The 24,090-nt window shown below is 42.0% G+C and overlaps 1 protein-coding gene across 3 annotated transcripts in view; it reads left to right on the top strand.

Moving 5' to 3' along the window:
- Positions 1-318: 318 nt before the first annotated feature.
- Positions 319-24,090, top strand: part of kctd15b (potassium channel tetramerization domain containing 15b) — a 28,130-nt gene continuing 4,358 nt past the window's right edge. The window contains exons 1-4 of one of the 3 annotated variants that reach the window (XM_030726375.1): positions 319-1,069; positions 3,777-3,952; positions 10,702-10,846; positions 15,312-15,617. In XM_030726375.1, coding sequence (XP_030582235.1) covers positions 1,061-1,069; positions 3,777-3,952; positions 10,702-10,846; positions 15,312-15,617 — 636 coding nt within the window. In that variant the 5' untranslated portion in view covers positions 319-1,060. Of the gene's footprint in view, positions 1,070-1,106; positions 1,409-3,631; positions 3,953-10,701; positions 10,847-15,311; positions 15,618-24,090 lie in introns of those variants that run through there. The other 2 variants (XM_030726374.1, XM_030726373.1) reach the window with 2 other exon arrangements.

The following is a 24,090-nucleotide window of genomic DNA, read 5'->3' as shown; positions in this document are numbered from 1 at the left end:
AAAGTGGCGCAACACTTCAGCGCTTCATCACTTGCATTGTGTCTTTCTCTGTTGAAAAATAACAATAAGCAGGCACAATCTTATTTTCCAAAAGTCTGGAGGCTGCCTTCTTTCATTGGAGCCTAGAGAGGGGGGGTGTTCTGGGCAGATATCTCCATCTAAGCCCTGCGCTATAATTGAAATGGCGCATTTGGCTGCAGGCAGGTTGTGAGGGCGCTTTCTGCAGTAGCATGCATGCATGTCCATAGACGTCATTTGATTTTAATGGCCTGCAGGAAATTTGGCGTTACAACTCCAGACATTAAGGCAAGAGAGAGAGGGAGAGAAACAGAGAGCGGGGACACGGGGGAAAATCACCGCATGAAAGATATTGGTTCAAGGATATCGCTTCATTTTCAACATATTTTTTCTGCTGAGACTTTATCAACAAGTTATTGCGTCTTTATTATATGTTGCCTGAGTGAAGGACTATGGCAGCCTGCCCGCTTTAAACTTTAAATTTAGCTTGGAGATGGAGATGGAAATGTAATCCTACTAGCTGGACAGCCTGGGGAACTATTACATCAGACGAAATGACAATGATTAAAATCTGCTTTTTGCTGCTCTAAATCTATTGAGCGACAGACAGTTGCCTGTTAGGTTTCCTACCCCCTCGAAATCACAACTTCACACCGTTAAGGGGAACGGTCTACTTTTTTGCCGGAAAAAAATAAGATAAGTTATTATATCTGTGTAGTCATAATTTCGGGAATAGAGGGTATCACGTTTTCTTCCTTGAGAAAATTGCCTGGGTGAGAGAGTGTAGTTGAGCTAATTGTAGCCTAATCCCTGGCCCAGAGGCGCTTGGGCAGCCCGGAGCAAGATTTTTCTTTTTTAGCTCCGCTCTGTTATTTAGAGAAGGATTATTGGCTTTCTTCTTCTCATAACAAACCACAGGGGCAGTTTCATTTAGGCAAAAAGGCAGACAAGAAGCCGAAATACGAAGGAGGATTCCAATAAGAGCGCACATTTTACGCGTATCCAAATAAGAGCAGAGAAGGGGAAGGAGATCATCTCATCTATGTTCAAGGTAAGGACGCTTCCTGTGCGCTTTGGTACAAAGACGCTTGGTGAGGACAGGTCGAGCCAGCCTTGCAATTGAGCCTTTAAAGCCACAGAGACTCTTTGCAAGCAGTCTTTCCCGGCCACAACCTAGCGTCTTTTAAAAGCAGTTTTGTGCGGGATACAGAGAAAATACTTGGCTTTTTCCGTGCGGCAGTATAGGTATTGGAACTGGATGGCGGTGTAGTTCGGTCAAACTCAGGGGCATTTGGAGAGAATATTTGAAAATTTGGGGGGTTACGCGGACAGCAGCTGGGACTGACCGCCGGCACGGATTTCTTCTGGACTCCCTACAATGTTTGAAACGGTAGGGTGAAAATTTAATATTACAGAATCCAATGTTTTTTTTTTACGCACAGTGCAGGCTTCGGGTGTACAGTTTTCGGGGAGGACAGTTCTGGAGAGTCCTGTATAGGAAGGATACCTAAAGTGTTTTTTTCTGTCCTTTCTGCCATACTGTACCCTACACTTAACACGTGTGGGTTTTATCAATCGGCTTGTGAATTACACGTGTCGGGATTATGCTTTTAATTGTACAGCAGCAATAAGACGCCATGTTGAGCATTTGGTAGATTAAAGGCAGAGCACGGGCTTGTGGTGTTCCTGCGGAGAGTGTGTTGTATCGCATTGTTTATTTTCAGAGATTTTTGCGTCCTTTTTCATGGTTGTTTTAATGATGGGTCATCACGTTTACGTTGGTGTCACTAAGAGTGAAATCGACTGCAATATGTCTGAGCAGGGGTCAGTAAAGGGAGGCAGCAAGAAGGCAATTCCGAGAGGGAAAGTTGAGTCTCCGTAGCTGCTGCGATTTTGTAGAGGAATTTATGTATGTCTACATGTGTGTCACTGCTATGTGTGTGTTTGTGTGCGTGTTGAAAGGAGATGCTTAGGAAGAGAGTTGGGAAGAAGAGAGATCGGTAAAAATGTGATCGGGATAGTAAGAAGATTTCTGGACCTATTTTCCACATTTGTTCTTTATTGTATGTCAGTGAATATTGTAATTTATTGCTTAATTGGTGGATAGGTAGGAGAGAGGGCGATACCGGCGATGGGGCAGCCCGATGTGTGTCTGTGTGTGTCTGTGCCCTAAACTTCTTAAGTCTCTCCAAGTTTTTTCTCCTTTCCTGGGTTTTGAAATGTAATCCCGTCCTCTTGTAATCGCATTAAACGAATAGGATACTGCTGTGAGGAGGACTGCATCCTTTTTTTTAAAAAAAAAGCCTCTGCTCTCACAATATGCCCATTGGCATTTCTCCCAGAGCCACAGGGATGATCTGGACTTTGGCTAAAGGTCTCCAGTCTACCAGTAACGACAGTACAATACCCTGTATGTGCAGCAGCAAATGGATCAGTTCTGCTAATTTGGTGAAGGCTGGAATAATTATCTCAGTCTCAGTTTAAACACGCATATGTACTGTGAAGCTCCAGTTATTATTGTAAATTTGCTGTAATGAAAGGTGTGTATTTCAACCAGAGCCTGTAGGCACAGACTAGCGGTGATCAAGTGGACAAACGGTGACCTTTTATTCTGTGATTATTAGAGATAAGAAACTAAGAACAGCATACGTTTGTTTACTTTTCTTAAAAAAAAAAAAAAAAAAAAAAAACCTAACTAATCCAGTATATAAACGAAACCGCTCTGGCATTACTTACTGCCACTCTGATGTACAATATGCTTTGTAACAGACAATAGTAACATTGAAATGTGGCCATACTGAGGTTTTGTGGTTCACCTGCCGCTGTTGGCAAACAAATTACGCACCAGTAGGTTGGATTTAAACGCCTCCTCCGCTCCTCCTGGAGCAGTGCATAATCAAATGGCGGCGTATCGAATTGAAAATATTTTCTTAAACATTTCAGCAGATAATCAAATTCAGCTCTGCACTGACCTCGGAGTGCTCCAGCGTGTTCCCAGTAAGCCCCAGTCCCAAATGTGTGCACCCACAGTCTGTGTAGAGTAGGCTATAGTAATGCACTTTCCTTGTAAGATTATTTTAATAGTTAATCTCTGATACTGAGACACAGCAAACACCGAGTAGGATACACAATGGTTTGGCCTGCCAGTAACATGATGCTTCCCCTGGTTTCGACTGAAATGTGGTGCGTGTTTGAGACTCGTGTGCCTCAAAGTATCTGTGGACACACGGATAATCTTAATGTTTTTGTGTGTTGAATGGATGCGTGTGCGTGTTGGAGGAAAAGTTGAAAGCTCCCTCCCCGCCGTGCTTTCCTTACTCTTAGATTGGTGGTTGCTGTGTCTGGGCGCATCACGTCTAACACATAAGGCGACCTTTAATTAGAATATTGCAGCAGCAGTTTATTTTATTCCCCTGGAGGCTGACACCTAGCATTCCTCTCTCTCCCCCTCTCACTCTGTCTCCATCTCCCCCTCTTTTTCTATCTGTCTATCTCCTCCTGTCTTTCTCTCTCACCCCGATTCTAATAAGCATCCTCCTATCCTCGCCTGCGGTGCTGCATGAAAAGATGCAAACATACTTAATTAGAGCGGTGGCAATAATTTCCAGGCGAAATATGCGACCAGACAGACATGGAAGTGATCTGATACCATTCAGAAAGGATACGATCTACTTCCCTGTATAGGATCACTCTGTTGTTGTTTCTTTTTTTTTCTCTTTACCTTTATTCCCATGGCTTTTCTGTACACTTGCTTTCAGGAGGGAAGAAGCATGTCACGGCTGTCTCTGACCCGGTCCCCGGTCTCTCCTCTGGCCGCTCAAGGGATCCCTCTGCCGGCTCAGCTGACCAAGGCGAACGCCCCGGTGCACATCGATGTCGGGGGACACATGTACACTAGCAGCCTGGCAACCCTGACCAAGTATCCAGATTCAAGGTAAGGCAAGCCCCCGCCTCTAGCATCGCGGATGCACTTCTATCTGATTTTATCACAGCAAACTAAAGAGTGATTTAATGTCTCCTGCTGCTTTTGTTTGAAATGTGACACAGTTATGCATTTATTCCAATTCAACAATCCAATTCAGTATTTCCTAAATAAATACTCAGATTTAAATCACTTTGTATCTCTGTTATAGCTTTGTATTGCGTTTTTCACAGTGAATCACTAAAAAATATATTTGACTGGCATTTTTGTTAATTAAGTCTAACTGAATCTGTAAGGTTAGCAAGTCATTTAGCTGACTGACATTGGGACACCAGCACTGAAACTTTTATAGGGACAATTTTTCCACATATCTTTTCAAACCATGTGGGAACATTTCTATTCCCTTCATTCTTTCTCAGCTTTTTAGCTTTAAAATGATGAGTGTGTTTGATTTTTTTGTTTGTTTTGTTTTGGGGGTTTTTTTTGTTTGTTTTGTTTTTTGTTTTTTTTTAAAAAGGTGATTATTTCAATCCTCCAATAAATACCTCCGGGGTTTTATTTTATTTTATTTTTTATCTCCTTTCACATGGTAGCTGTGATTGAAAATTCAGCTACTGTGCAGAACCTTACACATGTTTTACTGCTGAGGTGAGTAGTAGTGTTTGTGTGAATTCACACCACACAGAACATTTTCACACCACACCCCCCTTTCGCAGTCTTTGTTTTTTTTGTTGTTTTTTTTCCAGCAGATCAGGGTGCTGTTAGGAATACTTGGAGAAAAAAAAAAAAAAACAATGACGTAAATGTCCAGATCTCTGTCATCAAAGCTGATACAGAGCAGCTTCAAACCTGATTAAAATCTGTCACTGGTGTTTTATATATTGATTTCTTAGCAAAACCACCATTTGTCACTGTTGCTGCATCTTTATGTTCACGATGTGTGTTGAAACATTACATCATCTTCAAGGTATATGCACATCTTAAGAAGTTGTATGACTTATATTTCATGAGGTATTGTAATCATTATATTTTTTTGACCAACTTAAGCTGCAACTTGAGCCTAAAATATGGATCATACTGCGGGCAAACTTTGAATTATTCACAGCTACAGCAATGACTTTCTATATATAAAAAAAAAAGGTCCTCCTGCTCTTTCAGACATCTGATTGTTATAGTCACACATGAAGCATTTCCGTTTGTAAGAAAACCTCATGATGATTCAGACTATGTGAGAGCTGATGGTAATCCAACATCCCACTTTATTCGCTTTTTTAGCTCCATCCGCAAACAAGGTTCCACCACTAAATGAAGCTCTGCGAGGAAACTCAAATAATGGTAAAATGACTGTTTTATGCTGATTTGAATTACCCCTTCTACATTTTCCTCTAATACAGTGTGTCATTTATTACATTATACTCCCTGCAATTCGGCATCAGCTGAATCCCATGTGGGCCAAGGTAAACATACACCAGGTTGTTAGAAAATCTGCCAAATTGGCTACAGGAAATAATCCACATAATCCCTGGGTAATAAAGTCTTGATATTCATAGAGTCCGCTGACAGGAAATCCCTGACAACTCTCTTTTTATTCCAGTGCAACATGTCATGAGAAAGATAAAGCGTAACCCAGAAAAGGGTTTATCGTTGTTTTTGTTATTAAGACAATTTTATTTTTTTTTTGCTCACTATTTCAGTGTCATATCCAGTTTATCCCATGGACAGAGTTTGTTTTTTTTTTTTACATTTCTGTTTCATTTTCATTTGCATTTGTGTATTGCTATTGTGTTCCTGTTTTTATTATGCTCTGATGCAGCTTAACACTTCACAAAGAAGTTATTCACAGGGAGATACACAGGGTCTTTACTGCAAATGCAGCACAGAGTCGTGTCAGAGCATCCAAACAGTGTTTTTACAGTAAAGACCGGATATCAGTGTGAGTGTTGGTTTGGTTGGAGTGCTCTTTCCTCTTTCTTTCGCCTTCTCTTTTTCACACATGCTCCTTTTGCTCCTTCTCACTCTCTCCCTCCCTCTGTTTTGTGCTGTTTCTTTCTCACTCTGGATCACACACACACACACACACACACACACACACACACACACACACACACACACACACACACACACACACACACACACACATATTCGCATGCATACACTCACTGTTTCTCTCTTTCTCCCAGCCGCCTCAGCGTACAGTTGGCCTCAGGGCTCTACTTTCCACTGGAGCCAGTGGAAGGAGGGGCCCTTTTGTGTGAATTAGGATAATGGCTGACAGCAGAAAGCAAAACAATTACACTGGCATAACCGCATATGCTGTGTTCAGCCATGTCCGGTCAAGAAGGGCGCAGTGGCAAAACTGAAAACGTGACGACTAAAAGAGCAGTGCTAAAGAGTTTGAAGTTGCTGATTACTTTTAATAGATTGGGTTCTAAATAATGCAGTGTGCCAAGAGAAAGTTAGTCTAGTAACTAATGTGTGGATATTCATCTTCTTCTGTGTGGGCCATATTAAGGGACAAGGGTCATGAAACATTGATGTGCACTCTGTGTAGCTCTCAAAGAGGACAGTCTCAGCAGTCACTTGAACAGAAGCTGAGGAAATTAGGGGAAATGTTCCACAGACAAGGAAACTATTTTGAAAGGACCACTGGACATTTTTCTCCTTGAAGATGAGACTTCTGTGTCCAGAGATGATAGATCTGTACTGGCTTTGTGCTTTTTCAGTGGTTCTCTGTTTCTGGAAATGTGCTTTTCTATAAGATGAGCTCCAATATACGTTACAGAGTTTCAGGGTTGTGTTTTATTTCATTACTATTTTGTTTCACTACAACAAGCCTCTTTTGTTTTCTTGTTTTTTTAATTTTAGGCTATAAGGGAACAACACACCACCATGAGACAAAGTTAAAAAAAATACATTTAAATAAATCTGTTATTCTGTTTGCTTAATGTTAAATATTAGCCGGAATCTTGAGCATTAATGGCCATATTACCCAACCACAACGTAGCAGATGAGATGTTTTAATGAGCTGTGGGCACATATCGGCAGTACCGAAGTGGAGATATTCGCGTTAATAAAATCATGTTTATGGTACTTGTATGTAAGTTTCTCCAATAAAAAAATAACCTCATCATTAACCCCTGTTTGGGCAAATACTGAGCCTTACACCGTGGAAACGATTACCAGAGATCCAGGTGTGTCTGTCGCTGCTGATTGCATTGACATGCTAAGATGTTCAAAAGCATTATAGTTTGGTAGGAACTTGAGTTAAATATCCTCATTTATTCTCCATAAGTCATGATGTTCAGCAAAAGTGAAATTGTGTTTCCTTATTTTGAAGCTTGTATCATCCTTCCTTTGGGAGTGCTTGTTTGGAGAACCATGAGTTTATCTAGTATTTCACAGTCGCTTCAAGCATGACTTTGCGAATCAGAGCCAGGGACTGTAGCGATTTGGTTTTGAACTTTTTCTTATTTGACTTTCCCCACTCAGAAGCCATTGTGGGCAGCCTTTGATGTCAAGTTGGACAGCCTCACCGAGATCCCTGGATGTGTTTGTTTCACTTTCCAGGAAGCGCTGGGTGTCTTGTCTTTGTTAGGGGTCCACGAGTGATACAGTTTCCACACAGCTTCTGTTCTAGTAGAATCAGTGATACCTGGGTCCTATTCTCAACCTCGTGAGGACACGCCTTTGGCAGCTCTCACCCTCTGGCTAGCTTTAACTGCTGAAGCGAGGAACCTGCCAGATATTGCCCACCTACTGCCCCACTGCCTACCCTCGCTTGGCACCACTGGGGTGGGAGATCTGAGCTGCTCCTGTCCTTGATAACCTCCAACACCCACCACCTCCCTCGTTCTCAGTGACTTGCACTCTTTATGCAAGTTTTTTAGTTCTATCAAACCTGTTTCTCTCCCACTTTATCTCTTTTTCCTGTATTCTGTTTGTTTTTTTGCTCTGCTTCCTTTTCTTTTTTCAGTACTTCTGTTTTTCTGTAGTTTCCCCGATCATTGCCTCTCTCGCAACAATATCTCGTTGCCTATCTCTTTGTTTTTTGGCCCTTATGTTTGTGCATCTTGTCTGTTAATTTCTCTATACAACCCCCACTCCCTATGGACACACCCTTTTCTCTCTACCTACCTGTTTAAAAACAACCCACTCTCCAATTCAGAGATTTAACAGAAAAGGGAAAAATGAGGAGACCAGCAGAGAAGACAGCGAGACACAGAGAGAGCGAGAAAGGGAGAGAGAGAGAGAAGGGAGTAGGAGAGAGGGAAAGAAAAAGAAAAACAGGCAGCATTTTAATTGCTTTTTAAAAAAGTGGAGATGAAAAACAGAGTTAGCCTGGAGGGGTATGGTGAAATTCTAGCTGGAAGAATTGCAAGACCATATGAGAAAGGAACACCTCGGGCAAAACAGGGAGATGAGTATTGGTTTTTTATAAAGCATTTTGCATCGATTTCCAGAGAGAAAGCAAGTAAGGGAGAAGGATAGAGACAGGGAGAGAGAGAAAGAAAGAAGGAAAGCCGGAGAGAGTGAAAGAGAGAAACGATGGCAGGAGGGAAGAGTTGGGGGGGAGAACCATCTTTGCTCTGCTTCTTCACACAGTCAAGTCAAAGAAAAGAGACAGAGCAAATTTGATTTGATAGCTTTAGTGTGTTGAGCCAACACATGAGGGTCAGAAGATACCTGATACGGCCAATAACTACAAGCTCATACACTATTACAAAGCAGGTGATTGTAATTGTAAATTCAAGTGAAATAACCCTGTGAGTAAAGCTTTGCTGTTTGTTCATTGACATTCCCACCGCAGCTCCCTCCCTGTGTCATGTAATATAGTTTGACAATGCTAGTGTTCAGGCAGTGCTTTGTGTGTGTGTGTGTGTGTGTGTGTGTGTGTGTGTGTGTGTGTGTGTGTGTGTGTGTGTGTGTGTGTGTGTGTGTGTGTGTGTGTGTGTGCTGGTCGGCACGTTTGCAAATAGGGTTTATGATTTTCTTTTGTCGCACAACTTTGTCAGCCAACCTAGAAGCTGTTGTTGTGATTAAAGTGCTGATTACTTCAAAATGATGATAATAACAGCAACATAGCTCCGTGCCAAGAGCTGTTTCTCTGCGAGACGGTGTACTGTAAATGTGCGCGGAAAACGTTAAAGAGGTTACGTGCAACAGATTTCTTGTGTAAATCAGTGGTACAGCTTATTTACACTGCGCAGGCATCCCAGGTTTCTCTGCCGAGGGTGAGTTTTGTTTAAAAATGAGTCACCATATTAAATTATTGCACTTCAGACTTTGGAAAGTTTAGCGAATTGGGACACTTGCACATCCTCAGTATTGGGGGGGTGCTAGAAAACTGTTTTTAATTATTAAAAAGGGAATATTTAGCACTTGGAAATTAACAAACAGATAAAGTGAAGGTGCCGAGATGAGATCATTAGACCAGCGAGAGAGGGACCTGCAGGTAAGCAGCAGAAAAGGCACACAAATATAAGGGGAAATGAATATCTGTCCGAGGGTATCTCGAGGCACGGCACCAGCGTGGTGTGATGAAAGTTTCAAGATAACAGCAATTTCCACTCTTTGCATTGATGAGCCCCTGTAGCCAACTTCCACCAAGCCCTTAATCTTGCAGTGTGCTGTTTGAAGGGGTTAAATGTTGGATGCTAGGCAGCAACAAGTGTCTTATTATTACAGCAAAGTCTTGTCAATATTTGGTGAAAGCTTAAAAGCGTACATGTAATTACTCTGCTTAGTTGATCAAAGTGAATTACATTACTCATGTTATTTTGGGCAATGATATTTACATGATCTTAGAAGTTATTGTGTCTTTTCTTCAACATATGAAAGAAGATATCTCTGTAGAGTAATACAATTTACTCCATTCATCCTAACAAGCTCATATAATAGAGGGAGAAAATGAAAATGCAGCACACTTTGATGGCTTCTAGTCACGTTTCTCTTCGTAAAATTGATTTCCGTAAACAAATATAAATATTTAAAGGTCAATATGTTGACTTCATTTTCAGTGGGGTGGCTCAGGTTCCCATATATTTCCGTGTGCATTTAAGATCAGAATTATGGATTGGTGCTTTGTCGTTTATTCATCTACAGAAAACTTGCATAGATTACAAAAAAGAAACATAAATATGCTATTTCTCGTCTTCTCCTCATTAAAGAAAACGGCAATTAGATATATTAGCAAGATCATGTTCTGCAATTGTCCCTCATGCTAAGACAATACAGCACAAGAAGAGTGTTATTACAAGCTGTAACACTGCATTCAATTAAAGCAGTATGGCCTACAGTAGGAGTGAGCCTGTCCGAGTCCCCCTTAAATTAATAACGAAATCAAACGGTAAAAGTAAAATATCTTTTCCCACATGTTCTCACATTAATATGTGGCCCGTCACCATTTCCTACCTCTGTTTCATTTCCAGCCCTCTGACAGATGGAATAATAGAGCTGTAATGCTACATTCATGCCATTAATTTCTGTAAGTACAAGCAGCAAGCGTGTGTGTTGTTGTAATCTCTCTACAGAAGGGACACTTCAAACAAGTCTGGAATGGAGGAACTGTGCCTTAAGCCCCTTGTTTCAACCTGGGATGCTAATGCATTTCAAGCTTAGTGCTAATAAAATTGAAAAATAAATGGAGGGTAATTGTTTCATGCATTTGAAGGGAACTGGCTCATTCCATTATGTGGTTGTGTTTGTGTCTGCGGCTGTCTGCGTGCGTGTGTTTGTGTGTGCGTGTGCATTTCAATTTCCAGAATCAGTCGTCTGTTCAATGGCACCGAGCCCATCGTGTTGGACAGCTTGAAGCAGCACTACTTCATAGATCGGGACGGTGAGATATTCCGCTACATTCTCAGTTTCCTCAGGACCAGCAAATTGCTCCTTCCAGATGACTTCAAGGTATGTGTCTGCACCACAACATACTGTATCGTGTGTACCTGTCTGCATCATCAACTCACTATTTAAACAACATAACACAAAAGGCGTTTACCCAGACATCCAATCACACTCTGTGTGTGTGTTTGTTTTGTTTTTTTTTTTCCCAAAGATAGCACATTTAGGTGTGAATACTTTTGCATCTATTACAGTTTACCTGTTCTATAATTGTGTTTTCAAAATAAACTTGATACCACAACAGTGCCACTAGTTGTGCATGACATACTGTAGCCTCACCCGCCTTCAATTCATCATATTAATTACATGTAGTAAAAACATAAACAATAGTTAAGAAACTTTAAAGAAGGGGGAAAAAATTATGCAACCTGATTATTCAGTGGTGGAAAGATAAAATGCTAACAGGCTAACTGGAGCATGGTCTGGTGGTATGTATGCCAAAGCCTTGAGCTGTTTGGGGTTTTTTTTTTCTTCACCCAGTGTAGTTTCTATAGAAGTTAGCCCAGGTGAAATAACCCTTCACAAACCTCTGAAAGCCTCTAAAGCACATGTTCAGGGCACCAAAACAAACTGTGAAAAGTTTAATTTTTTTAAAAAAATGTACATTTATTATCTGTACAAGCATTTGCTTTTTTTTCATTAATTGTATTTTTAAGAGCTGTGAAGGTTGCGGTTTGAGTAAAACAATTTTTTTTGTTTTGTTTTGTGTAAAAGTTGTTAGAAGCTGATGCGAGGGTGTGTTAGCAAACTTTAGACATTAGCATTTTTCTGAAGTTGTGTTTCTGGACACCTGCCAGTGTTAACAAATCCAAAAATATGTGTGCCTTAGTTGCTAAATTCTTCACTATGTTCATTAGTTGACTTTGTCTGCATGCTATTTGCTTCTGGCCAGGTAGCATTTAGTTGGTGTTCAGAGCTTTTTCTTTTTTTGCCTGCTGCTGCTGCTGCTGCTGCTGCTGCAGCTTGAAATGAGGGTGATGAGAGTAAAGCTACAGGCTGTGAAACCAAAACGATGAACTAAAAGATGCTAAAATGCATAGTTGACCTGGAAGAGGCTGCAGAGTTAGGGGGATAATCACTACATATGACCCCCTCTCTCATCACACACAGGCCATTTACTCTGCTGTAATATAAAAGATAATGATTAAATTTACTTTTGGCATTAGTACAGCATTAGTCTCACCCAACAAGTATTCATACAACCATGTGTGACGTTGTCAGAATGATTATCTGCCTACAGCTTCTTCCTTCTCAGGTTTTTATTCCATGATACTGTTTCCTGGGTGTATTCTACGCTTCACTTCGACCCCACCTTAGTTTTCATGACCTTTTCACTGCACTGGCACTTGTTCATCATTCTGTACTAGGTAACAAGGCGAAGCCAAGCCACTCAGAGCCAGGGGCAAACTCTTCGGGCCCCACGGATAGTCTGAACAAGAGCCAAACCACAGACAACAGAACATGACATGAAAGCCCTGCATATTTTGGCAAATCATGGCCTGACTCAGTACCGATTAGATTTTCTCTTCTTATTCATACACCACTCCCTCCTCCCTCTTCTGTTAAATCTTGACAGTCCAATCAGGCGCCACAGTTGAAGAGAATGCATTGGACTTCATTGTTTCAACTCATTACGATCCCCTCGTATAAGCCCGTGTTGATCTGCATACCTTTCAATTTGCGTGAAGCCGGGGAAAAAAAAAATGCAAATAGTGCGAGGCGGAATTGAGCATGTCCTTATCTGAACACAATCAGGCTTGCCGTCGCCCGAGGGCTGGGTCTGTTCTGCTGCTGGCAGCCACGGTGCTGTGTGTTTTGCTAAATCAATGTGAAAGTCTGAGCAGAATAGGAAAAGAAATTTTTCAGCCTGCATCACTGGAACAAAATATTCACTATTAATATCCTCCCTCATCTCATTATTCAAACTACAGTTAATCACGAGAGAGTAAGCAATGCTCAGTCATATTGAGGGCATGGTTGTTAACCGGTAAGAGTTCGTGTCTCCTGTTTTGGATTAGTCAGGTTTTGTATTGCTCCTTAAATCAATTCTTTGAATCTCAAATGCTGCAAATGACATAAAGGGATCTCATATTATTTTTTTGTGACTTGGTTCGATTTATTTTTCTTCAGTGAGTTTGTTAATCAACAACCTGTGAACTTCTGCGTGTGCGGGTTTAGTCGTTTTTGTCCAAAACCTACGTTAGGTCTTTACTAGTCCTCTGACTCCCTTATAGTGACATTTTCCATCATTTTCTTCTTCTCGATCTCTGTCTCTCCCTCCCGCTGTCCTTCCCTGAAATGTTGCCTTGCCAGTGGGCGATCAGGTCGGATCATTATTTTGAAGCTCAAACGGGCTGTCTGGACACAGGATTGGGGGATGAATTGTCTCGTAGAGCTGGCAGCAGTAGCAGCAGCTTCAGCAGCCAGGACGGAGCTGTTGGCCCTGTCTCCCTCTCATCCTCACCTCAGCGCTTAGGATTACTCTGTTGTTTTCTGCTCTGCTCAGGATGACTAAAGTGCCTCGCAGACAGACCCCTGTTAAAAACATATCCATCCATGGCTTCAGACCTGTGAAGGATGAGGAGTAGCACTTTGATACAGAGAGCTGCCTGAAGGGGAGCGTCTCAGTATGCGTTTTGTCAGCTGCAGCAAGAAGGCCAGGAGAAAAAAAAGACAGGGAGAAAGGGAGAGAAAAAGGGAAAAAAAGGACCTCCACCCCCTCTTTCGCATTCTGAAATCTTAAACATTAGACCGTCAGCTTAAGATGTGTTGCGTCAACGCTGTGTCCAGATGGAGTTGTATTTGGGTGTCGTTCACACGCCTCAGATGAAGGCACAGTTTAGATGAAGGGTAAAACAGTGAAGGGGGCTTTTCAAGGCTAAAGAGTCCGACAGAAGCAGCGGGGTTAATGAATATGCTGTTTGCTGCCATGCTTTGTTTCTGTGCCCAGCAGTAGGCTTGTAAAGGAAAAGGGGCGAAAAAGTCTTTCTAGATCAGGGCTCCCTGGCAGCCCCGACACCCAGAGCCACCAATGATGCAGACTATATGAAACATATGTTGTTTTTGCAGCACAAACACACATTGTCTCACTCAGCTGTTTGGACTTTGTTCTGCACAAGGACCAGCAACTTCTTTCAGATCCTATTAAAAACATCACCAAACGGGAAATCACTTGTTTGCTTGAGTTTGCTCTGTCCATACATCGAAATAAGCTGTCATTCTTTGCCACTGTGAAACACTAATCAGAACACAGATTTATTAATTACTAATTGTTTAGCAAAAAGGTTTGCAGCATTTAGGTGTAGCCTAATTAAATCTTGTTCTAATAGGAGCTTAACATCGGGCCACAAGCCTTATTAACATAAAACTCCCCTCCATGTGAGGAATACATTAAAAACCTCCTTGGCTGATGATTGTCCTCATGTTCACTTGCACATATCTTTTCCTCACCTCCCGTCTGCCTCCAATAGCAAACCTCCGCCTTCCCGTATTTTCTGTGGTAGCGGTGAATGATGGTGCCATCTGGTCTTGTGGGAAATTAGAGGCAAGAGCGCAGGGGCAAATGGCCCCCAGCAAACCCTGCCCAGGAGGGAGAGGCAGGCAATCTGCTGCAGACTGTCTGCGCACAGGAATGCACCATCCCACTTCACCAGAGCCCTACTGACGGCCTTTCTGGAGTCAGCTCACTAAAACATGCTAAAGGCTAGCACCGCTCTGCCAAGAGCTACGGAGGAGAGCTGCAGCATGGCTATGCTTTGTTTATTGAGAGTGTTGTCCTGCTGGTCCGAGTCCATCACTGATCTTGGTTTATTGTTCTTCGCTCTGGTCAGTGTATTACATAAAACCAAATGCAGTTTTTTGCAGGATATCTTTAGCTTCACAAGGACAAACAAAGGTCATATTTCTGTATTAATATTAAGATTAATTTGTCATGCATGCAGGTTTATAAATTTAAACTCCTGCACTGCTGTCACTATGCTGTGATGTGACAGTCAGATTCATCTGTGCACTCCTTAGTAAAAGTTTATTGTAACAAATATGAGGAAAAAGGACACGTGTACATAAATGTGTTTCTAAAAATGTTGGAGGACAGTGATCCATCACGCTGCAGTTAGGTATTAGTTCCTCCATGCATTACCTGTGCTGCACAGTTGGTGTTTCACTACAGTGGAGGGGTCAAAGTTCATATACAGTAAGAACTGCACTCCTGGAGTAATTAGAGGTTAAGTGTCTTGGTCAAGGACATCATTAGTTACTGTAAGGAAGCCATCAGGAGTCCCACAGATTTACTTTCCTCTGTCATGTTAATGTTCCACAATACCGTGTATGTGTAGGGTTTTGTCTCTGTGACCTTGGTTATGAGTTGCAATGCAGGGAAAGTCACAGTGTGTTAGTCACACATATAGCCAAGAGGACTGTAACACACATGCAAAGTCACTGCTCTCATCTCCACGTTCATCTGCCTGTACAGGACTTCCACCTGCTCTACGAGGAGGCGCGTTATTACCAGCTGACACCCATGATCAAGGAGCTCGAGCGCTGGAAGCAGGAGCGTGAGCAACGACGAATGGCACAACCCTGCGACTGCCTTGTGGTTCGAGTCACACCTGACCTGGGTGAGCGGATCGCCCTGAGTGGAGAAAAGGTCCTCATAGAGGAGATCTTTCCCGAGACTGGAGACGTTATGTGTAACTCGGTCAATGCTGGCTGGAACCAGGACCCAACACATGTCATCCGCTTCCCCCTCAATGGCTACTGCAGGCTCAACTCCGTCCAGGTAAGACACGGGAATGCTTGTCCTGTGTTGTAGTTTTAATTTTCAGTGAAAACACAAAAACAATCCTACTTCCCTCTCTGCATGTGGATTATTTAATGCATTCTAGACATGTATGAAAAGCTGCATTATGGTGTTTGCCATTTTACTTGACTTAGACTGTGAGCGTGGTGTCAGGATAACTGATACCTGTTGCTATCCAACAAGGACTTTTATGGGCAGTTATTATTCCCTCTGCAAGAATAAGTGTAACATCATGATATTTGCAAATATAGCATCCTGATTTGCCAATTTAATGGCATGAGGTGATAAATGGCACTTACTGAACCTTGCTGCTCTGTACCTACGGCCACTGTTAATTGAAAAATTCCCTTATCTGACTTAACATTAGGTTTAGCTTTGGTTGAACGTCATGATATCAGGGGCCTCTTTCAGAAAGACATTTCAAGCTATTTGTTTCTGGTTTATTTTTTCTCAGATGTGCTTATTTATGTAAAATGTTTAGTATTAATTTGCTTAAAATTCACAGAAATTTTGTCTTAAGGTCAAGAGCAAAATGGCTTTGTGCAACAATTAATTTTGATGTGTGTCTAAAATGTGAGTGTTATCTAGAATGAAGCATAGTCACAGTCGTTCTAAAACCGGAGGCCGAATCACGACAAAGGCTGCATTTTGCAACTACCAAATCAACCGACTTAGGTAACTGACAACTGTCTTCAGGTGTGAGGAGCATAATTTGCATGCTCATACAGAGCTGATTCAGCTGTAGCTATTCCAACACCTCCTCAACTCAAGTTAAAAGGGATAAACTGTTAAATGCCAAAGCACATAAATCTATGAATACTGAGAATATGCAAAGATCCAACTTACCGGCTTATTGCTAACAACAAAAATAACAGCATGATCGTGAACCTGACAGTGGAGCTTAACTTAGGGCAGTTAATATGCTCAATGTGCAACATGCATGGAGCAAAGCCATAAAGTAATTTTAGTGGCACACTCTCAGAAGAGTCGTAAGGTGTTAAAATCCGTGAATGCATTATGTAATGTTTTAAATTTCATGATGTGGCTGTCACACAATAGAACTGAAGCACTTTGTTTATACAATATCACATAAAGCATCTGAAATGAAATGTTTTCTATTATGAACCCAATCTTTACCTGAACAGCTTAGTTGCAGCCCTTAGATAGCTTGCTGTTTTATGAAATATTGATATTTTAAACACTTGTTTTCAATATGAAGATAATATTATTTTGCATCTTAAGCTGTCAAACAGTGAAACTGTACACACTGTTTCATGACACTAGTTGTGCATCCATAGATCTCTCTTTATCTGATCAATTCCTCATTTAATGTTAGCCATAGGATTCAACCTGGGCTTTTATGACCACTCTGCAGTTCCACTGAGCTGTTTTGCTGAATGGCACAAGATGACATCTGCTGAGGGAGAGGAGGCTTTCTGTTGGTCAGCTTCTGCCGAGTCCTGTGTCAGTCTGTGGATTTTATTTTCGGGTTGCTTTCCAGGATAAACGCTGGTATATACACTTGATTTTCTTCAGTAACTATAAGCTGGAATTACACCTCAGAACTTTGCTTTAAGGCAGTTGGCATGATTTGTGGCCCTCTATATTGCATTTTGCTACAGTAGAGATAATAGCTTGTTGTCAATAACTGGCATAATAGCCACTCTGGAGCAACAGCTGGAGCGTAAAGGTGTACAAAGCCTTTGTAGTTTTTCATTCTGTCAAACGATGGACTTTCAAGTGGCTGTTAGGGATGAGAATGATGCAAAACCTAAGCATGGCATCGCCATAAAGCAATTTACTGCCTATATCATATCAAATACATTTGCTTTATGATCTGTTTCTAAATAAGTTTGGTACCTGTTTGAAAAATGGTGTGAGATGAGCACCCTTCTTTGGTCAAGCAGAGTCGACCGTGCTGTGGAGTCAAATAGTAAGAGATTAAAAGCAAGATCAGGAAAAAAAAAGTTTTACAGTTGTGTTACCCAGTGAGGTCTGAGACACAGAGAGAAAACAGGGGGGAACATAACAGTCTCACACCACAGGCTCGATATAACACACTTGAGTGCCCACAGCCATGAACAAACCTACACATGGGGAGAGAGAGCCTCTCCAAGGCAGGCTAGTGCACTCTGACACCTCCACCTCCTTCCTGCCAGCGTGAGAGACCACCTCCAGGGAGGAGAGCGGAGCGAGTGGGACAAAGCACGCGTGGACTGCGGCCATGTTTTCCTGCGAAAAAATGAAGAAGAGAAATGGAAAGGGGGGAAAATGATATGCATAATTTACGCTTTACTCCTTTTTAAGACACAGCTCCTTTTTTAAAAAGACTCCAATATAACACCGCTCAGGGCAATTGAAATACACGTATTGCATTTTTTAATACCATACTTACAATTTCTCAAACAGCCTAAACCGGTTTATACTTCTTTTATAGATTTTTAAATGACTTACAATATAATTAATTGGCCGCATCAACTAACACAACATTTTCCCACTCTGTTTACCAGTGAGACTGGTTATGGGATGTGAGCACATCTGACTAACACAATCTGAGAGGCATCTTTATTGTTTAGGTTTTTATTAGGTGGTTCTTCTGAAGGTGAGGCGAGCCGAAACCCTTTTTTTTTTTTTTTTCTTTCTTTCTTCATACAAACTGCTAACAGAAAGTGGAGCTGGATCTGCAAGGTTTTCCTGTAAGCAATGCCCCCTTCTTGTCTCATATTGTGGCCTCTCGGTGATGTTCGTTGCAGCATCAGACTCTTTTGTCTCCTGGCGGGCCCTTTAAGGCACACAGATACACGGCATGTTTAAAAAAATATATAATAATGAAAGGCACAAACGCACACACAGTGGAGGGGCCCGGCTCATTGAGTCGATGTAGATGAGGACACAAGGAGCAGATGGAGGTGTTTTTTTTTTTTTTGTTGTAAGGGGAGATTTTTTTTCCAAACAACTTACTCATTCTGTTCTCTCTCATTGTTGCATGAAGGAATGAAAAGGTTAGGAAAATAATCCTCGTCTTACCTGCCAGACAATGAGCCTCTGATCTGATTTCAGGCCTGGACCCCAACCCAGGGGAACACACACACAACCACACCCTGCCCACAGAGGAAGTTCAGGGAGAGCAGAGGGAGGCTGCTGCAGTACTGTCTGAAATGTATTTACTGTATGATTGGAGCAGTTTCAGAAGAGGTCTTGACGGGAAAGAGATGGATATATGATGACATTTAAATGTGTGCTGTTTTCACTTTATTATGTCAGAGGTGTAGAGATTTTATTGAAGCTGAGGTACTGTTGCTTTCCTGCCCCAGGCTGGACACTGCTAGACCTTGTTATAGTTGATCACAAAATAACACACACGTACTTTACTGTACACTAAGTACATCAACCTGCTTTTTAAAATTTATTATTACATTTTCATGTGATAAAATATGAGGATATGCCTCAGAATAACTCATGAACATTCAAAGAATTTTGTGATTCTGTTTTCATGCTTTCAAAATTGATGATATATCATATCACTTATTTGTAGTTTGAAATGTGGCAGTGCTAACTCTGTCTAATCTGTTGTCTTTCGTATTCCACTATGAGAGAGGGAGAATAAACAAATCCACCTTGGCAAGTAATTCTCCATGAAGTCATGAATGGAATTTGGGGAATAATGCAAACCACCTGCGCTGTGATGTAGATCCAGCGGAGGGAAACAGAATGCAGGGAAAACATTTAGCCAAAGAGCCACAGAGGTGTACACATAAATGCGTCCCAGCACTAGAGCTGGGCCTGCTGCTCCATACATCACCATGATGAAGCACTCAGATCAGACTGGAGCCAATCCGTCCTACATCAATGTGACAGCAGAGGCAGTCGTAGAGAAGGGTCCCTTGTCCCCCTGCTGCCCAGGCGGGGAACGCAACACGTCGCAACACTCTCTTACATGTCACGCTGCCACTCCATCAATCCTGCGCTGGGTGAAAAGGGAAAGCACAGCTCATCAGAGCAGACAAGGCCACACAAACACCTCCGCAGTACTCCTCAGTGGCCTGAGTGGCAGAGTAAGATATTAACAGTGCTGTGGCTTTGGGTCCCCAAACTCTCTGTGTGGCTCTGTGGGTAAAGCATAATGTCAAGGTTAACAGTAAGCAGCCCAGTGTGTAGAGAGGATTAAAACTGGACAATTTTGGCTGCTGACAGCTTCGGTAGTCGATGCCAGAAAAGTCTTTAAAAAAAAAAAAACTGTTCTGATTCATTTACTGTAAACAGGCTGATTAGGTTAAGGGAAGTGGATCATAGTCATGATAGAAACGGAGAATTTGCTGGAAGACAATTAACATTTTGGTGATAAACAAGATTCATAATTTAATCAAAAGAAACAATTCAATCAAATGTGCGACACTTTTTTCCTGTGTTAAATATTATTGATCAAGTGTCACAACATCTTTATATTTGTAGTAGGCTCATAAAATAAATTGGTTTCAACTGAAACCACTGATTAAATATGACCCACGCCCCCTTCACACCTGGGCACATGTGTTCACGCACATGATCAATAGAGGGTCATAACCACCTCCAGGGGACTACGCCCACAGGGGTTTAAATACCTGGGTCTCTCCACCATTTGGTTGAGAACTGAAGAAGCCTTTCGGATGAGAGGTGAAACGTCTTCAAGAAACAAAAAGAAGTCCAGTCGCCTTTTTCAAGCTCCAGAGACTACTATGACCTGGATGACTGAGAATCTACACAGACAATTTATTCAATTCAATTCAGTTTTATTTATATAGCGCCAAATCACAACAAACAGTCGCCTCAAGGCACTTTGTATTGTGGGTAAAGACCCTACAATAATACAGAGAAAACCCAACAGTCAAAACGACCCCCTATGAGCAGCACTTGGCGACAGTGGAAAGGAAAAACTCCCTTTTAACAGGAAGAAACCTCCAGCAGAACCAGGCTCAGGGAGGGGCAGTCATCTGCTGTGACCGGTTGGGCTGAGGGGAGGGAAAAGACATGCTGTGGAAGAGAGCCAGAGATTAATAACAATTAATGATTGAATGCAGAGTGGAGTATAAACAAAGTAAATAAGGTGAATGAGAAGAAACAGTGCATTATGTGAACCCCCCAGCAGACTAGGCCTATAGCAGCATAGCTAAGGGATGGTTCAGGGTCACCTGATCCAGCCCTAACTATAAGCTTTATCATAAAGGAAAGTTTTAAGCCTAATCTTAAAAAGAGAGAGGGTGTCTGTCTCCCGAATCCAAGCTGGGAGCTGGTTCCACAGAAGAGGGGCCTGAAAGCTGAAGGCTCTGCCTCCCATTCTACTCTTAAGTATCCTAGGAACCACAAGTAAGCCAGCAGTCTGAGAGCAAAGTGCTCTGTTTGGGTGATATGGTACTATGAGGTCTTTGAGATAAGATTTATGCACTGTAAATGTGAACACTTTTTAAAAACCTTTAGTTTACCAGGTAAAATGTTTGAGAACCAGTTCTCATTTACAAACATGACCTGGCTTATGGATAAAGCAGTATTTTAATAATTAATATTATAGCTGATCAAAGAATTGTTATCAATTTCATACGCTCTGGGGTTGTTTTAATCAATAGATTGGATCATATTTTGTCTAAGTGGAGCAGGGGTATAAAGTTGTATAAAATGTAAAGTACCTTTAAATTTGTGTGTTTTGTACAGTACATGAGTCAATTCACCGTTTCTTTGATCAGGTGGCACACTTGGTTATTTAAGTCTCCTCAGTTTAGCACTTGAACTACTTGCAGTCCCTTTGAGGACTGACCAAACCTAGAACACCCTCTGTACTCAGTGTGTATTTACTCTGCTAGGGTTAAGTGTTGCATTCCCACAAGGGTCACCTGAGCTACGAATCCTCTGTGAATCGTGATGCTTAAAGACACTTTAAAGTGCCCGTTTGTAATGGCGAGCTCAGTCAGCTGCAAGTCCTTTAAGAATAGACTGTTCTGTCAACGTGTTTTTGCTGCCTGTGACTCCTTAAAAAGCTGGCAGATGGCTTAGAGAATTAGAAAGAGTTGGAGCTTCACGGATGTTTTATGCCAGATGCTTGTGATAAGCAGAGGATACCATGCAGAGACTGCAGTTAGTGCTCCTTGTCACATATTGAAGACTGCATAGTTAAACAAAAGCAACCCCCTGAGTGTGGCGCCCATCTCATGCTACAGAGTGTATGTCATAATGTGTCAATCATCTCTGAGCCTTGTGCCACAAGGAGCAAGTGTCTTCCAACTCCTCCTGAGAAGTCTTGCAAGTGTGTCTGTGCACTCTGGTGGCCATCAATATTGTATTGTGCTCTGGTTTCCAGGCCTGAGACTCACCCACTTTGATGCATGCCTCGCCATCTTTGCTAAGATGCTGGGAGGTTAGAGGAGTGAGGCTCATGTATACCCTCCTGATCCCCGTGGTGACTCCAGGTTGAGTGGCAGCTCAGCGAGATGGTTAAATGCTGAATGGTGCGTGTGTGTTTGAGGGGAGATCCCTGTGCAGTCAAGTCGACCGCGCAGCTGTGAGACTGGTTTATTATGTTTCAAATGCGGGATCACTGGGGATGAAGAGGCTGAAGAGACGCCTATATTCCGCTTCAATCACAAAGGGAAGAGAAGACAAAAGGAAGTACTAAAGTTCACAGTACGACTATCAAACTTTGGTGTTGTGAGATCCTATCTAGTGCTATATTGTGATTTCCTGTTTTGAAATGATTATTGTGATGTTGTGGCGAAAAGAAGGCTGTCTTTAAGTTTAAAGTAGTGGACATGAAAAGGGGGGAAAATACAACAAAGGCTGCTAATTAGCTATAATCCGATTTCATGGAAATCATTGCATTTGGAATGAGACTTTGACCAATCAAAGTGCTCACATGCAACTCACTGTTAGAGAATATTTTGTTATGGTTTTGTTCAAGTGAGGCAGTAAAGGAACCTGAGAAATCTGCATAAGTACAACATAAGCTGGGGTCTTAAAGCCTGCGGTCAGAAGTATGTTGTGCAGAACTGAGAAACCAGACATGTTTTAGCTTTTTAAAAGGGTGCATTACTTTCTGCTGTCAGCAGGGACTGATTTCAGGACATTGTCCTGTGGACGTTAAAACCTTTTGCTTGGATACATCTTAATTACTCACTGTATTGTTTATTCCCCTATGGCACTAACTCACTGTGTCAAACTGAATGTGAAGTTTTTTTTTGTTTTGTTTTTTTTAATGGCATCTTATAGTCATTACAGTATCCTTGAGTCAGTTACAACTATCTATAATAATATCCTTAAGTCTTTTGTGTTGCCATGCATTAATGATAAAAGCGTTTTCAGACTATCTTTATTGATCAGGCCATTCTCCTCTGTGACCAAATTCATTGCTGAACATGATGGAGTCCCACATGCGTTAAGAGATGATGGGGGGGAAATGCAATGTGATGCAATGATCAAAGAAGGCTATGTAATATCATTTCCATAATCGTTAGGCTCCTCCGTCGTCTGTCATGGATTTGGGAGTGTTTGATGCTTGGGCAGGTCTCTTAATTAGCCATCCTCACCATCAGCTGTCTGCCGCCCCTTCTGTCTCACAAATTACAGTTTGTTGTTGTCATTTTGCTAGAGGACAAAAAGGGGAGGGGGTTAACTCTTGCAAGTGGTCCTTTCTGCTTACAAATGGCATGTTGGTGCACATTTAAGTTTTAATTTCCAAGTGGATGGATGTGAGGGTGTTTTAGGTTTGCTCAGAAAGTTTGCATGCATTTGTTATATTTTGGATTTGTAAATTTGTGTGTGTTTATCTGCTCTCCTTCAGTGTCTCTCAAATCCCCAACCAGGGAAGGCTGCAGCCCTTTGACTTGGAGGCCTAAACACCCCACTTTAGCACGCCGATAGGGCTTTAGCTGTAATTAGAGAGGTCATCCTTCGCCACGAGTGCACGTGTCAGTGTGTGTGTGTGTGTTTGGTTTCTTCAGATGCTCGCACATTCTATTTTGCGTGAACTTCTCTGGCTCGCTATCTGGCAGAAAGTGTTAGCCCTCGGCGAGACCTTTCATTTCCATGCACTGCACACTTCTTTAAAAGGAAGGGGGAATAAGTAAATACACGGCACTCCTCTCGCTGGGATTTAGATCTATACCCCCTCCAAAAAAAAAAGAAACACAACATCCCACATGGATTACACCAGATGAGGAAAGAAAAGTGATGTTGGAAGTTCACATGTTTGAGTCTGAGCGCATCCCTGTTTGGGCTAGTATGTGTATCACTGTCCAGACTGGAGGGGTAACGTACCTCTCCATCTCCTCTTCTCTCCCTGCAGCTCCAACACGTTGTCCACGCGCAGATCACCCATAACCCCTTATCGTCATTCCCCACACGTTGCTCTCTCTTTCGCTCACGGACCTCACTTCTCCTCTCACCCAAGCCTCATTACTCAAATTAGGAGCTCCAGTAATCACCACGC

This window comes from Archocentrus centrarchus, chromosome 3 (genome assembly GCF_007364275.1).
Source record: "Archocentrus centrarchus isolate MPI-CPG fArcCen1 chromosome 3, fArcCen1, whole genome shotgun sequence".
NCBI classification, from domain to species: domain Eukaryota; kingdom Metazoa; phylum Chordata; class Actinopteri; order Cichliformes; family Cichlidae; genus Archocentrus; species Archocentrus centrarchus.
The sequence above is the reverse complement of the archived record's forward strand: the minus strand, read 5'-3'. Positions and strand labels throughout refer to the sequence as shown.